Consider the following 15465-nt stretch of genomic DNA (forward strand, 5'->3'; position numbering starts at 1 on the left):
GGTTGGTCATCCATGTTTCTCCAACCATTTCCCAATTTTAGTATTGAAAACAGGAAGGTGCAGTTTCCTGGCAAGCATTGACATGTAACTGAAAAGGAACATAATTCTGCCTCTGGATAAAGATTGAGGCGAAACTGTGATAGGAACCAGGACGTGTTAAGACATGAGAGTTACCTCCTGTGTTACTTTAAGATGTCTTGGTAATACACAGCTCTAAAACAGTTAAAGTTTGAATTATATTTTAGGTTTTTTTATGATTAGATTTATTATATATTAACATATTCTGTAAAAGACCCGAAATACTAATGTGTTTTTGGCAGACGCATGTGTTTATTTTTGATAACTTAACAGAGATTACAAAAAAGTAAAAACACAAAATAAAACTTTAGTATTTACAATTTCGACAAGTGCAGAGTTTTTGCAACTTGTAATAAATATTAGTTTAATTTGGTTTACAGTATATTACATGCTTCCAACAGAAGTAGACCAGACAAGGCCAGCATCCTGATAAATGATGGAGCAGGTGACGAGGTTGACTTAGTTGCCCTTGATAAAAGACTCATAGAGGGACCTGAGCTGGGCCTGGAGGTCCTGGGCATAGGGGTCCAACTTTCCCCTCAGGTCCTCAGCATAGGGGGCCACCATCTGTTTCATCAGATTGGCTCTCTGTATCAGCTCAAGCTGGACCTTCTCGGTCATGGGGGCCACGCTATCCTGAAAGTCCTGCAGGTGCTGGTCCACCTTCAGCTTCAGGTCATCGGTGTAGGGCCCGAGCTGAGCCTGCAGGTCCTTCACACTCTGCTCCAGGTTGGTCTTCAGCTCCTCACTCTTCTGCCTCAGGGTGGCTTTAAGGCCCTCTGAGTCTAGGGATTCAGCGTAGGGGGCCAGCTCCTGTTTGAGCTGCTCCACTCTCTGCTGGATCTGGACCTGCATGTTGTCGGTGTAGGGCTCCAGCTTGCCCCTGACAATGCTCAGCTCCTTGGTCAGAACATTTCTCAGCACATCAGCCTCTGCGGTGATCTTGGTCATCAGGTCTTGGGCAGCAGGGGGAAGCTGCTCCTGCAGGGAGACGGCATACTGGCTGGCAATGTCTGTGCTGTCGGCCAGGCGGGCACTAGAGGAAATGGAAAGTAATCGTTAGACAATCAGAGGTTTGTGTGATACCATGCCAATCACATTTGCCACTAAATGTCACCATGGTCCAGTGTGTCACATGACTTACTTGACTTCCTGTCCAAACTCTGATTTCCTAATCATCTGGAGGGTGTCATCAGCGGTTTGGGTGGCCTTGGAAATGTAGTCCCAGAAAGCATCAGTCAGCACTTCCAGCTGTGGCTTGGGTGCATCAGCATAGAAGATGTTGGCATTGCAGCCTGTTGGACGGACACAGAAGCAGCTTTAGAAAATATTTCAAGCCATGCAGTCCATATTAATATCTTTAAGTTGGGTGAGCCATACTGAAGGATGTAGAAAAGACACTTGAGAAAGTAAAAACAACTTACCAGACAGCACGGCAATGGCGAGTACAAGGAATACCTTCATGATTGCTGAAAAAAAGTAATGAGCTGGTTAGCTTTCAGAATGCATTATTACTGTATGTCATGGGAGGTACTGAAATGTAATGTAATTCTCACCTGCTTTTGGCTTGTGCGTCTCTCAGAGTTAAGCGTGTTTATGAATCAGACTGGCGCTTCCTTGTATATATATACTGAAGCCGCAGAACAGTTGTAGTTAAGAGCTCAAAGTCCAGGAGTCCCTTCCATGTTGTCACAATGACTCTCCTCTACTTCCGCACTGCTATCACATGAGCAGCTCACCCTACAACGCAGGCGCACTGACACAACCTTTACAGTTTTCTCATGCAATATGGCTTTTGGAACAATACAAGCTATTGTATATGACTATGAATATTACAATGGTTCTTGTCTGACCCCATCTTAGAAAGCATCTAGGAAAAGTGTATTAACTTTCCACGCTGTCCAGTGGTAAAGAGACCTCAGATAACTCCAGGTAAAGTCGATATGCTTTGACTGGTGGACTTTGTGTTAGGGGCAAGCAACGTGAATAAAATATACGTAGTGGGAAGCCAAAACAATCAAAGCAATCTTGGTATCAATATACCTCTGTCATGTGGTGTAGGTGATTTGCGTTAGCATTAAATCAAAGTATGGCCTTTCAAAAACTGCTTTAAAGTGACTGAGGGGAATCATTTGAATAAGTAGTTTGAAATACATGTACCAAATTGCTCCTTAAAAGGCGTTATAAATATAAAGCCAGGGATCTCTGTCTGTATGTGGGTATTTCCTTGCCATTCCTCGAGAACCGTTCATCTGACCTATTACACACTTTGCAGGTGTATTGCTGTGTATATGAAGAGCAGAGAAGGTGCAAATAGGACATGTCCACTATTATAGAAAACAAACAGTTGAACAGCACTATGAATGGGAGCAGGTGAGGACATCAGGGCTGTGGATACTGAGTTGATCATGTCACCATGTCTGCAGCAGGCTAAAAAAAACACAGTTCAGTCTTAATTGCAGCTGGTTCTACTTACATTACAACCCAACTTCAGGTTCAAGTTTGCCCTACTAACTTATAACCCTAAAAACAACATTTGAGAGTTTTTTTAATTTCAAATACACTGAAAAAACTGAAATGTTGCCTTTAGTTAAATATATTATGTCAACAGATTTCATATGACTTTATCAGGTCAGTTGAAAGCAATGCTATTAAGTTGAACCTAATATTTTTATTTCAACTTACTATTATTGCTTTCAACTAACCTAATACATTTATTTAAAATGTGATGACATCATTTATTTAATTAAAGGCAACGTTACAGTTTTTTCAGTGTAAGTGCAGCAGACCTTGAGACGATGGACTTAAACTAAGGGTATTTACAAGGCAAAATACCCCAGTTTATTAAATCCTTGATATACCTTATTACCAGTTCTGTCAAAGCAAGTGTCTATTGTTTTTTGGAACCCGATACATACATACATTATCAAATCAGCCACAACTTATCAAAAGGACTCAAAGAGAAGGCAGCGTTGATTTGTTTCCAGAAGTTGTCCCTCGAAAAAGACACTATACATATTTGAAATACCAAAACATGCAGAATAATAATACATACATATCAAGTTCAGACCACTTAGAATACTGTCATGGGAAAATGATAACAATCGTTTCAATAAAAATGTCTTATTTTCAGGTGTTCTGCATTGTGAGTAGGATCTTTTCCTATCTATAGAAAAATGGGTGAAACCAAAATGTTGCACCTATGGTATGCCCTGTGTGAAACTGAGGCTACTTTGTCCTCCGAAAGCTGACGGTGTTGTTGTCTGCTGACCTTTGGCCAAACTGACTCACAGGACCTAGCATGACACAGACAGGAACCATGATCTACTGTGACGTTATTTGGCAGCATGGCTAGCTAATGGTGACAATAAATCAACCACCATAAATCTAATCAAAGCTGGACATCACAGAGACTAAAGAAAGGGATTTTGCCATTCTTGGCAAAGCGTTATCTGTGACAACGCAGAGCTAACATAAAACTGAATACAGACATACCTTTGAGGACAGAAGGGCCTTTTGAGGACAAGGTCCATTTAAGGTTACACTTGAGGATTTACTCACACTTCAACACTGAGGATTCACACACATTTAGGCCAAATAAATATAAAAATGAACAAAAATAAATACATATTGTTTGGCAGATGATAACTGACATATGAAACTGTTTAAAATAAATGATTTGCTTAGTGTGTCTGTGCATTGTACATGACTGCTGCGTGGCGTCTGGCACTGGGTGTCAGTGAGAATAGCAGGGTGAGGCAAGGTGACAGCAAGACACTAGCCCCTGGACTTTGGGATCGTTAGAGTCCGGCTTGCTTTATAAGCTGCAGAATCTCAACAGCTCAACACAAGCAATGCCAAGTGGATTTGCAGATACAACAGCGAACTCAGGTAAGATGAGGGAGAATTGTCTCAGGGTAGCATCTGAGTTTTTCTTTTTGAAACTACTTCTTGTAGGACATGCTTTGCTAAGCATCTTTGTATGTTCTTTTTATATTTAGATCTAAGAGCCATGAAGGTCCTCGTTGTCCTCGTCCTAGCCGCTTTCACTGGTGAGTATGACGGAACATTTGTTTTGGGAGCTTGATATCAACTTGTATACGTTCAAGTCAAAAAACTTCAAGGAAAAGTCTAGAATTGCAAAGACATTTTTGGACCACTCAAATTAAATAACACCCAGCAGTTCATTGGATGTGAAACTAACCGATTCACACACACACATTCATCCACTGGTGTGTACTGATATGGAACCTTGTGTGGGTGACCATAGAATCAGACCTAATGCTCATTCACACACACTCACACATGCCTCTGGGATTTGGAAGTTCAGTATAGTGCCACTCTACCTCCTTCAGAATATTTTTGGGGTTAAATTGCCTGAAAACACTCTGAAATATGTTGAACGTTCCAACGGTTCTTCAAAATGTTTTTTCTGTCCATCCAACAGGCTGCAATGCCAACATCTTCTATGCTGATGAACCCAAGCCACAGATTGAATTGCTGACTGATGCCTTCTGGGACTATGTCGCCATGGCAACAGAGACAGCTGATGACAGCCTCCAGATAATCAAGAAATCCCAGTTTGGACAGGATGTCTCGTAAGTTTAGACAAGACCATTGTTACCGTTGTCGACATTATAATGATGCAAACAAAGACAGGATACGGCTAACTGATATACAATTTCTCCTCACTGAATTAGAATGAAAGGTAACATCCCATTGTTCTCGCTTCTTTCTAGTGAACGTCTGAGAGAGTACACCGGTGGGGCCTTCAGGTCTGTCGCCGTCCTGCATGAACAGCTTCCCCCTGCAGCCAGGGACATGATCCAGAAAGTCACCACAGAGACCGAACTGCTGATGGAGCGGGTGGACAGGGACCTGAGCACCGTCAAGGACACGCTGAAGCCCTACACCAAAGAAATGCATGCCCAGATCCAGGAGAGAGTTGAGCAGCTCAAGCAGGAGCTGGCCCCCTACGCTGAATCAGTTGACACCGAGTCCCTGAGAGCCACCCTGGCGCAGAAGACCGAAGAGATGAAGCAGAGTGTGAGGGATCTGCAGGCTCAGCTCGGGCCATTCACCGATGACATGAAGCTGAAGGTGGACCAGCACCTGCAGGACTTCCAGGAGCGCGTGGACCCCTTGGCCCAGCAGGTTCGAGGTCAGGTGATTGAGAGAGCCCAGCAGGTTCAAGAAATGGCCACCCCCTACGTTGAAGACCTGAAAGTAAAGCTGGACCCCTACACACAGGACCTCCAGGCCCGCCTCACCACCCTCTACGAGACCTACATCAAATCCAACTAAGTCAACCTCCACCTCACCTTAAATGGAAAGTAACTGCACCATAAGAAACACAATTATCTGACCCGGGGACAACAAAATGATCAAAATAACAACACAAGCTCAACAGTTATAGATGTTTGAAGTATATGAAGGGCATAACGTTAAAAAGATAAAGACTTAATATTGACCACACACTGTGTTCTCTTCCTGTTTTATGGAAATAAAGTACATTTTGAAAACATAAACATGCAATTCTTTTGTGTTTTTTACAAACTCAAGATGAAATGTGAAATGAGTGTTGGTAGGGTGTGATGCAGTGGTGTAAAGTAACAAAGTACATTTTACATTCAAGTACTTTACTTAAGTATTTACATGTATTTGCTTCTTCTACTCCACTACAACTCAGAGGTAAATGGTGCACTTTTACTCCGCTACATTTATCTAACACCTTTAGTTAGTTTTCAGATTTGGATTAATGATGTAAAATATAATCAACCCTTAAATCAGACTTTGGTTCCACCTGGAGTAAATTCACAAGCTACCCTGCCGTACACACAGTTATTAAAACCAGCGGCACCTTAATGCATCAATTATTATAATCCACAAATATCATATATAGGTTATTATTCTGAAATACACCAATCTGCACAATGAGTACTTCTGGTACTTGAATTATATTTTGAAGCTAATACTTTTGTACCTACTTCAGTAACATTTTTAATGCTGGATTTTCACTTGTAACTGAGTATTCCTACACTCTGGTACACACAGTGTATCAACTTCCTCTGTAAGTTTAAAAACAACAACAACACTGTGTTTAATTGTTGTAATGGAAAATAGATACCTGTCCAATGTCGTTACTCACACCTACATAATAACGTGGTTTGGTCATGTGAATCAACTTTGAAACAAGTACACGGTGTTCATCAGGCGATTATAAGGACTTTATTTATAGACTTAGACTTTGAAGAGAATTAGTGCCACCTGCTGAACATACAGAGTCTCTTCATGTTATCTTCTCATGTACAGATGTATGCAACACAGCAGCAAGCCTTTTTCAATGCATGATTTTCACTCGTGACTGTTATAAAGAGGAACTTTCTATGTAAGCTCCACATAAAAAATAAGTGGAGGATAAATCCTTTCTTGTTTGTTTAGTATCTGGTTGCAAAATCTTGCTCCCCCTTCCACACCCTCGCAAGATTCAGTTATGGGTCTCGGAGAGGGCATGTTCAGATTTGTCTCTGAAAACTGTCTGAAACTGCTCGTGCTTCGACCTTGTTTCTTAGGCTTCCTTTTGTGCCTCCATCCCCGCTGCCAGGTCGCTCCCACGCTGCCTTACCCCGTGGCAAACAACATTCCTGTGTTCTGCCCCCAGCTGTCACACACCACACTCACCATTAACCCTCCAAGCGCACACACAGCTCAGATCTCTAATGAAGTCCTATAATTGGAAGGTTTTGGTTTTATTCCAAATCAATCTGTATCAATGGCCCCTCTTTTTTCACTTTAGTTCTACTCTATTAAAAATATTTGGTATTTGGTATAAAAAATGTAAGCAGAATTTGCGGAGTCACAAACTTAGTTATAAGATAAATTAATGAAAGGCAAAATACCTTGTTCAATTGTTTGTTTGTTTTTTAAATCAAGATGTATTTTTAAGTATTGTGCAATCAGACAGGAGAAAGGGGACATGGACATTAAGAAAGACAGCAAATACATCATGAGCTGCAGTGAAGCTCAGGATTTCACTGTGCATCACTCATAATTACTCCTGATAGCAAGAAAAAGATTTGGTGACTAAAGCTTATTAAAAAAAATGTGTGTTATAGTATGTATTCTTAAAGAAACTCATGACTGTGTTAATAAGAAAAAAATACTTACAGTTAAATATTTGTCACACATCCTTCGTACATATTTAATAAGGAAAGTTATTTATTAAAAGAAGAACATATTGAAGCAGGCCGGTATGTGTTAATGAATGAGTCAGTCTGTGTATCCCATGATTCAATCAAACTGTTGTAAATGTTTTCAGCTGTCTGAAGATGCAGTATGTGAAAGGCAATTGCATGAAAGGCATGGTTCAACGTTTGAAGAAATGCATCGTCAATGATGATGATATGTATCACTCGTCTGTCTGCAACATAAGTATCAAGACAGGAAACAGCTAGGCAGAATCTGTACACAAGAGAAACCTGCACCTAGTCAACAAGTTGGATCACGATTGTTAAATCAGTGTAAATAAACACGTTGTGTTTACTTCAGAGGGCTACAAAGGGTTGTGTGTCTGAGACTAATTAATAAGCAAGGTTGAGAGGTTCTGGTAGGCTTTGATTTTTTTGCTTCCTGAAGTCTTAACAGAGCCAGGGTAGCTCTTTATCCTTGATTTCACTCTTTGAACTGCAGCTTCATTTTGACACCCATGCATGATGAGAGGGGTATCAATCTCTTTATTTATCTATCTGCAACACTGCCAACCAGCGTGCTTCGAAACATGTGAAGCTAATCCGTTAATATTCTTTAATTAATGCTTGATTGAAATAATCGTTGGCCCAATAAAATTCATGTTAACAGTAAGGAGCTTGTTTTCAACAATTTTCTCCACATCTTAAACTCCTTCATCAGGCTGTTGACATTTAACCTTAAAAGATACTTTACCCTTTTACCCAGAGCTTGGTAAAGGGGGATGTGACTCAAGGCTTATTTTGTTGATGGACATGCATGAGCTACCAACCCTGACTCCTTCATTATATTGAGACAGGCCTATAAACTCAGGCATTTGGCTGTGTTGGCAAAACCTCCCCAATCAGCTGATAGCACTCTGACTCAGAATTAGATGATGGAGGTTACTGTATGTTGGAGGAAAAACACTCAATCGTGCCTTTACTTCCCAGTTCAACCATTTTTAACCCACAGACAAACGGCAGTAACCTCACTGACTCATCTGAACAGATGTTAGTAAGGATGAGATCATACAGACTTAACCAGAGAACAACAACAATGGGGCAGGGGTCACTATCGTTCAAAGCATCTTAAGGTGTCCTCTGTCACAGTGGCTCCTTATAGACATGTCCTCCTGCTGTGCTGTGTCAGATATTTTACTGTATTACCTCATGCTTCTAGTTGAATCGCTCAGTTTCAATTCCCCTTCTGTCCTCTTAACCCTGGAGGTTCACCAAGAAAAGGCACGGCATTGTGGGTTTTAGCAGCCTGTGACCTTAGTTGGTACAGGTGTGTAGTTTGGTCCCTGTGGTCCATCACGTCTGCAATACATAAACACAACACATATCATTAATGTTTGTTACGCTCATACTGGAACTGCATCTTACTAGACAATGTAGCTGATTGCCACACAAGATTAGACATGTTCCTAAAACAAAACAGAAAATATCATTGCGTGACAATGTTTCTGCGCAGGATGGTGGGATTATAATTTAAATCTTGATTTGTTTTTGTTCAAACTGGACTGGACTTGTTATCAAGCTGTAAATGCATTATCTTTCTGTGTGTGACACACCTCCAGCAGTGACACAAGGTTAAAGGTCTTTTGTCTTTAACAGAAAAGTGACACCTCAGCCTGTACATGAAATTGCATTGCATCAGAGAAAATAACATTTCAAACCACTGTAAGAAAGCTGAACTAGTCATGTAGGTACAGTCTCCCAATCACTCAACACACAGTTGACCCTTGACGGTTATCACACAGTAATGTTATCATGTTCTCACACTAATTATCTGACCAGGACAACATGTCAAACTTTGTTCCTGTGTAAAGTTGATTATTTTCTGTTAAAAAAAAAGGACTCTTTGGACAACCAGGCCAAGTCCTAAAGGGCAAAGGGCAGTGATTAAGCTTGTGTTTATCTTAACTAATGCCAGCAAAAACAAACACTGTATGTCATTATGGTGACAATTAAAATTTGTGTTGTACAAGCATAGTGTTTTATTTGAGATACGCAGATTTCCAGTTATCCAACTACCTTAAATACAATGAAAACTGGACTACAGATATTATTAACCATTTCTGTACATGTGACAGTGTTAGCCATGCCTTTGATGTAATGAAGCCAGCGATTTACAGACAAAAGAATAAAAGACATAGACAGAAACAAAATCAAACGTTCTCAGGGAAAAACAGTCACACTCAGAAATTCTGCAAAAAGACATTATAACAGTAAGGAAACACATGTAATAAAGAGTCAGTTCCACATGTAGATTAAAATACTACTAAATACAAATAACTGTACCAACAGCCAACTCTGTAATACATGTAGCAAGCAACTTTTAGAAACAAAACACAGGCAGACAACATGGAATGCAGCCAAGTTTTTGATAAAGTCGTAAGCGTTTACTGGGAATAGGGAAGTTTTGTTCAATTTTCTCGGCAATGCAAGAACACAATTTGTCATGAAAGGAAAACACAGGTCTGTCTTGTGGAGAAGCAACTGGGTGACATCAGGGCCCCTGACAGTTTTGTTCAGCCTCTAAATAAATATTTTAGTTGCTCAATAAGCCGAGGTAAACTTGTTTTCTCCCACATGAAACATCCCCTTTCCTGTTCCAATTGTGAAACCCCGAAAATGTGAAAAAAGATAAGATTTCAGTCTTTCTTCACCTTAGTTTCCTGTATCATTCATTTATTTAGTTCGGTGCCCAGCTGCAGGTAATAAAATAGTTTATTTTCTCTGTATTTTATTACCTCTAATCCTGCTTTTGTTATGTGGACCCACTTTAACTTGTGCCCAAACATGCCCACCACGTACTGCTGGTGCTTTGTTTGCACTTCAGGCACATACTAATCTACAGCTCTAGATAATGAAGCAACACAACACAAGTACAGCAAATGGACAATACAACTTGGTGCATGTGATCTTTATACAAAAAAACATGCATCCTACATACTCCACTTGAAGACTGGGATAGACATGCATGTGTCCGGGGGTTGTGTCTGCAGGGGTGTCAATGGTCAGCACTGCGAGACCACTGAGATTGCCATGCATGTGTGAAAGCCTTATTTACATCCTGATGCTAGGAGAACTTATATTCAGATGAGACCAGTTGCTGATAACAATCAAAGGAACAGCTGTAAAGTTGTCACTTAACATCATACTGGCAACAACCAGTGGTTACTAAAACCACTCGGAACACCACTTTAAAAACAGTAACGTTTGTAAAGTAAAGTAATGAAATAGAAGCTATGCAAAGTAAACCAACAATCATTTTTAGTGGTGGAATATACCTGTCTACATGAACCCAAGTATTATAGTAAAGTACATGTTTAATGTAGGCAACGTGTATGTTTAATTTCTACTGCTTTTTAGTTTCTCAACTGGTTTCAGGAGGAGCTATTGTGCGATCCATTAGATGTATGTGCTTCATTTGGCAGCAGTGTTTACCAGTTACTTTTCGGATTTTACAAAAAAAATAAAATGTAATTTGCTTTAAAACTGTTTCATCTAATCCACTTTAACTTGTAATGGAGTATTTACACTGTGGGCTTCTTTTACTATCAAGATGATTGAGTAAAGTATCATATAAAGCAAATGGTAGTATAGTAGATTAACGTAGCTACTTTTAAAAGAAAACGTTACCGGTCAGAAACGCTTTACCGTTGTCATTATCAACTCACGTGTGTTATGCCAATCCAAGGGGGATATTTTGAACACATATATGGAGTATAAATTCAGTTGTGGTTTTAAAAACGTCTTTGGAAAATGGGACTTGCTCCTTTCTACATTTCTGCGGGAGAATATACCAACAACGTGCACATGTTCTCCCGTTATTCTCGTGGCAACAAGATTGCTCAATCACAATGCCAACCTTTGAGAACTTCGGACGCGGTGTTGGTGTCAAGTTGCGTGGAGGTAAACAGGAATCTGTGCAGACAAATCATCACCCCCCCCCCTCCTCCCCCCACCCCCCGCGCGCGCGAACACGCCCAGCGGCGGCAGCAGCAGCCTCCTGCCTGTGTATAAAAGCCCTCAGTCACTGTGCAAGGAGTACAGAGGAATCTCAACCCCCTCAGGTGAGTGGAAGGACGCTGGGATGCATTCAAGGCTTTTATCCAAGTGGATGATTTCATTTTAAATCCTGGGGTAGAATTTGTGCCTCAACTGTTTGCAAAACTTTGTTGATTACTCACCTTTTCTCTTCTTCAATCCTTAGGTGTATCTGTCTATCCAACAACCATGAAGGCCGTCGCTCTGATCCTTGCTCTGGCAGTCATCACCGGTAAGTGCAACTCTTGTTAAGTATATTAAGAATACGTCTTTTGTAAGCTTGTTTATTTATCTAACCTGTCACCCTTGTTCACATTAGGCTGCCATGCCCGTGCTGTGCGCCAGGCTGACGATACCCCCCAAAACTGGGAAGAAACTGTGGATCGTTTCTGGCAGTACGTCTCTGACCTGAACCAGAAAGCTGATGGAGTTGTGCAGGACATCAAGCTCTCCCAGCTCTCCAGGGAGCTAGAGTAAGTGAACTATAATCATTTCTATTTGACATTTTCTCTCAGTTAAATTCCTTTTTATATACATCTCTGTAACCTCATCCTATGCTTCCAATCCTAATTTGTAATTTTCTTGTCCATTCAGCACTCTGATCTCAGACAGCATGGAAGAGCTGTCAGTATACAGAGAAAACATCCAGACCAAACTGGCTCCCTTCACCGAAAGCTCCACCGGCCAGATGTCCGAGGATCTGCAGCTGCTGGCCAACAAGCTCCAGAAGGACATGCTGGAGGCCAAGGATCGCAGCACTGAGTACCTGGGTGAGCTCAAGAGCATGGTGGAGCAGAACAGCGGTGATGTCCACGGCCGCATCAGCACCTACACCCACAAGCTGAAGAAGCGCCTGAACAAGGACACTGAGGAGATCCGCAAGTAAGTAGAGATGAAGGTTTCAATCTTGAAGATGTCTTGTTGTTCTGAAATCTAAATTGTTTCTTATTCTTACCCCACCTTAGCACCGTCGCCACCTACATGGGTGAGATCCAGTCCCGTGCCTCCCAGAACATGGAGACAGTGAAGGAGAGTGTTGAGCCATACGTCCAGCAGGCCAGCCAAACCGCCGGCAAGAAGCTGAGCGACATCTCCACCATCCTGAAGAGCCAGGCCGATGTCTTGAGCCAGCAGATGGAGATCCAGGCTGCCGACATCAAGACCCAGCTGGAGAACACCGCCCAGGAGATCCGTACCTCCATGGACAGCAAGATCGAGGAGCTGACCAAGATGATCTCCCCCTACGCCACCCAGATCCGTGAGCAGATTGAGAACATCATGGAAAAGGTCAAGGAGGCCTCTGCATAAAGAAAGACTTCTTAATACCCTGGCAAAGATGGAGGAAGGCGGGGAGTTGAGAGTCACTTTTCATATCTTCATTTGGGATGTTTTTGTTCAGTGTAAGGGGGGTTAATGAGAGGAAGGATGATGAGGTTTACAGTTGAATCAGATCAATCAGCAGATACACTTCTGTTGTCACCCTTTCTTCTCTTATCAACTCCCTTAACCTTTGGACACCAGCCCCCCACTCAATTACACAGACATTCTTTGTCATATGCTTCACTTTTCTAACTGTAAACTGTTCTGTCTGTCCTTCCAAGGTTTTGTACATTTTGTTTAACCTGTATCGCCTCTAAACACACACACACACACACAAGTGTCTCTCATTTCAAATAATGCACTGAATTATGATGAACCACGAAAGTGCCCTTCTGTATTATCTGCATTTGTCATTGTGCCTCACAGAAAAGTGGGATTTAAAATGCTGTCCGTTCTTTACTCTGACGTAGTGCCCACCATGCTGCCCACTGTGAGTGCACTGTGTGCTGAACAGTGCTGAGAAAATAAAGAACTTAGAAAATATGTTTTGTTTCCATTGTGTCTTTCTCTGATACAAGAGTAATCAATGATTAAGACAAGGTTACATGTACTCTATAAGTAATACACATATAGAAGCTTGAATAAAATGGTGAATATCAACCAATAAAAGCCTAACACTTTCAACAGGGGACCCCATGAGCTAAGATTATCAACCTGTTCACGTCCTTTGCTGATTGGTCTTATAAAAGCTGCTCCAGAAGTAATACATCTTCTTTTCACATGCACACCACCCCAATTCTCCACCTTTTTTCATTGGCCCTGCTCTTAGAGCCACCTCTGCATGTCCAGACATGCAGGGAAGATCTAAAATCTGATCCCAGATTATTTTTACTTGATCCAAACAGGATTTTGGGAATCCTATACTATCATATCTACTTTAATCTATGCTCATGTTAACTCATAACCATGTATAAGTGACTTTTTATACAAGCATTTGCTCACATAGTCAAAAAGGCCCCAGAAAGACTTCACTTCTTGCATGCACATACAGTATGTGTTGCAAGCATGTGCATCAATATGGGCTAGTGGTTAAGATGCATATATATAAAATATTTTGACATACACTCATTATTGCTTGTCCTACCCCTCTCTCTCCCCATGTTTCCTATCTGTGTATCTGTAAGTTAAAAAGGCCAACTCTTTAATTATTTATATTTAAATGTACTTCACTTGAGAAAGGTAACTGTCCCAATCAGAAAACGTACCAACTATTGACAATCTTGTTCACTATTCACCAAAATCTTTCAATCGGAATGCACTTTAAAAAAAAATCTGATGCTCATGAAACTCAGCAGGCTTTTCCTTTGGAGTGCAGAGCAGAGGCCAGTAGAGGACACCATTTGTCCCTTGTTCGTCTCCTCTTGTCTGACCCTTTGCTTGAGTCTATGCTGCACGAAGATGCAGCTGTGTTTTCTTTTCATTTGCCTCACAAAGAAACACACTCTCTCTGAGTTTACAAGAGCAGAACACACATATTTCTGAGATGTACTTTAGCGACTAACTGTTAACACTCTCTTGAAGTTTGTAAAATTAAAACACATGCAAAACAAACCAAATATGGGCATGGGTTTCATCAGTGAAAGGTCAATATTTGGTTTGTATAAGCTTTCTTTATTTACTAAACGATCTGTTTGTGTTATAAGCAAACATGTTTACCCTTTCTATCTGTGTTAAAGGCCATTGCATGCAAAGTGAAAGAATGACTAACACCATAACTATGTGCTTTTCCCCTGTGATATCACTCCTTTCAGGAACCTGTGTTTATTTAGAAAAAAGCAGACAAGTGAAACTCCGATATTAAACTGTCCATTGTTGCAACGATCAGTCGCGGATGGTAAAAACAGGAAAACCACAAGCATTCTGGCCATTCAGCACTTCTGCTTCGTCTACTCCCTTAGGAAGGCTGCACTCTGAGTACAGCCCTGCAACAGAAAAAAGTCCCAGCAAACTAGCAGGTGTTAGCTTGTCTGTGACTGCAAGTAACCCCTCTAAAAACACCTCATGCAGAGATTTTACCTCCTATTACAACCCCCTCTCTTCTTTCCATTTTTTCCCTCCCCTTCAGAACTGCATACCATCAGTCACCACAGGAACCCTTGGCCAAACACAAAAACAGTCTTTTTGTAAGCTTGTTATTGCAAATTGGGAGCATGCATGACGTGCACTTTCACGCCCTATGCCTCCTGCAATTATTCAAGAGGAGCTTAAATGCACGCAAGCACAAGCTCATACATAAACCCACTGGCCACTTCATGACAAAAGATGGAGACTCAGTCTTTCAGAGGTAATGTGTGGGTGTTGAGGCATGTGATGGCTTATTTAACTCAATTGTAGGCTTTTCATCACAGCAATAGCACTTCATAGGCCAAGTCACCAGCAACAAATGGGCATTTGGCCCTTTGCAGCAGACCACTTGGTGTGAAAGCTGATATGTTATGCATTGATGAAGCCTTCAAACATCATGCACAGACTTCCTGGCTCTAACTCAGGTCACAGTCGTAATGAGGGGTTACTGCAGTTCAACTGACTGTACTGTTTTCTGTTGCACGCTAACGTAGAAGATAAACCACATGAGGCTTTGTCTGACTTACTTCCCCCTTGAGAAAGGGAAGGTCTGGATAAAAGACCCGTCAAATTAGGCAATGGACTATTTCAGAGCAGGAAAAAGACACCCAAACTTAACAGGATGTTGCAGAACTGCAGTCTTCTACAACACCATACACTT

At 41.3% G+C, this 15465-nt stretch overlaps 3 protein-coding genes across 4 annotated transcripts; 2 read left to right on the plus strand and 1 right to left on the minus strand.

Moving 5' to 3' along the window:
• Positions 1-306: 306 nt before the first annotated feature.
• LOC134861396 (apolipoprotein A-IV-like) lies at positions 307-1827 on the minus strand. 2 transcript variants are annotated; one of them, XM_063878581.1, is made up of 4 exons: positions 1635-1827; positions 1503-1547; positions 1223-1373; positions 307-1114 (listed from the first exon to the last, which is right to left on the minus strand). In XM_063878581.1, exons 2-4 carry the CDS (start codon positions 1540-1542, stop codon positions 538-540), a joined length of 768 nt encoding a protein of 255 aa, XP_063734651.1. In that variant the 5' UTR covers positions 1543-1547; positions 1635-1827; the 3' UTR covers positions 307-537. The 2 variants fall into 2 exon arrangements, with proteins under 2 accessions (XP_063734651.1, XP_063734652.1); XM_063878582.1 differs by lacking the exon at positions 1635-1827 and having other exon boundaries at positions 1503-1565.
• Positions 1828-3766: 1939 nt separating this feature from the next.
• LOC134861393 (apolipoprotein A-I-like) lies at positions 3767-5606 on the plus strand. The gene is made up of 4 exons (XM_063878578.1): positions 3767-3969; positions 4080-4130; positions 4526-4676; positions 4818-5606. Exons 1-4 carry the CDS (start codon positions 3933-3935, stop codon positions 5380-5382), a joined length of 804 nt encoding a protein of 267 aa, XP_063734648.1. The 5' UTR covers positions 3767-3932; the 3' UTR covers positions 5383-5606.
• A 5703-nt stretch (positions 5607-11309) lies between these two features.
• On the plus strand, positions 11310-13223 carry apoeb (apolipoprotein Eb). Its single transcript, XM_063879583.1, has 5 exons — positions 11310-11386; positions 11527-11592; positions 11680-11833; positions 11955-12242; positions 12326-13223. Exons 2-5 carry the CDS (start codon positions 11550-11552, stop codon positions 12666-12668), a joined length of 828 nt encoding a protein of 275 aa, XP_063735653.1. The 5' UTR covers positions 11310-11386; positions 11527-11549; the 3' UTR covers positions 12669-13223.
• Positions 13224-15465: the final 2242 nt, after the last annotated feature.

Source organism: Eleginops maclovinus, chromosome 3, assembly GCF_036324505.1.
Source record: "Eleginops maclovinus isolate JMC-PN-2008 ecotype Puerto Natales chromosome 3, JC_Emac_rtc_rv5, whole genome shotgun sequence".
Taxonomy (NCBI): domain Eukaryota; kingdom Metazoa; phylum Chordata; class Actinopteri; order Perciformes; family Eleginopidae; genus Eleginops; species Eleginops maclovinus.

Coding starts and splice junctions, on each gene's coding strand:
- LOC134861396 (XM_063878581.1), bottom strand. CDS start 1,542: ATGAAGGTATTCCTTGTACTCGCCATTGCCGTGCTGTCTG. Junction 1,374..1,502: donor CGCCATTGCCGTGCTGTCTG/GTAAGTTGTTTT, acceptor TCCGTCCAACAG/GCTGCAATGCCAACATCTTC. Junction 1,115..1,222: donor GAGTTTGGACAGGAAGTCAA/GTAAGTCATGTG, acceptor CATTTCCTCTAG/TGCCCGCCTGGCCGACAGCA.
- LOC134861393 (XM_063878578.1), top strand. CDS start 3,933: ATGCCAAGTGGATTTGCAGATACAACAGCGAACTCAG. Junction 3,970..4,079: donor AGATACAACAGCGAACTCAG/GTAAGATGAGGG, acceptor TTTTATATTTAG/ATCTAAGAGCCATGAAGGTC. Junction 4,677..4,817: donor CAGTTTGGACAGGATGTCTC/GTAAGTTTAGAC, acceptor GCTTCTTTCTAG/TGAACGTCTGAGAGAGTACA.
- apoeb (XM_063879583.1), top strand. CDS start 11,550: ATGAAGGCCGTCGCTCTGATCCTTGCTCTGGCAGTCATCACCG. Junction 11,593..11,679: donor TGCTCTGGCAGTCATCACCG/GTAAGTGCAACT, acceptor TGTTCACATTAG/GCTGCCATGCCCGTGCTGTG. Junction 12,243..12,325: donor GACACTGAGGAGATCCGCAA/GTAAGTAGAGAT, acceptor ACCCCACCTTAG/CACCGTCGCCACCTACATGG.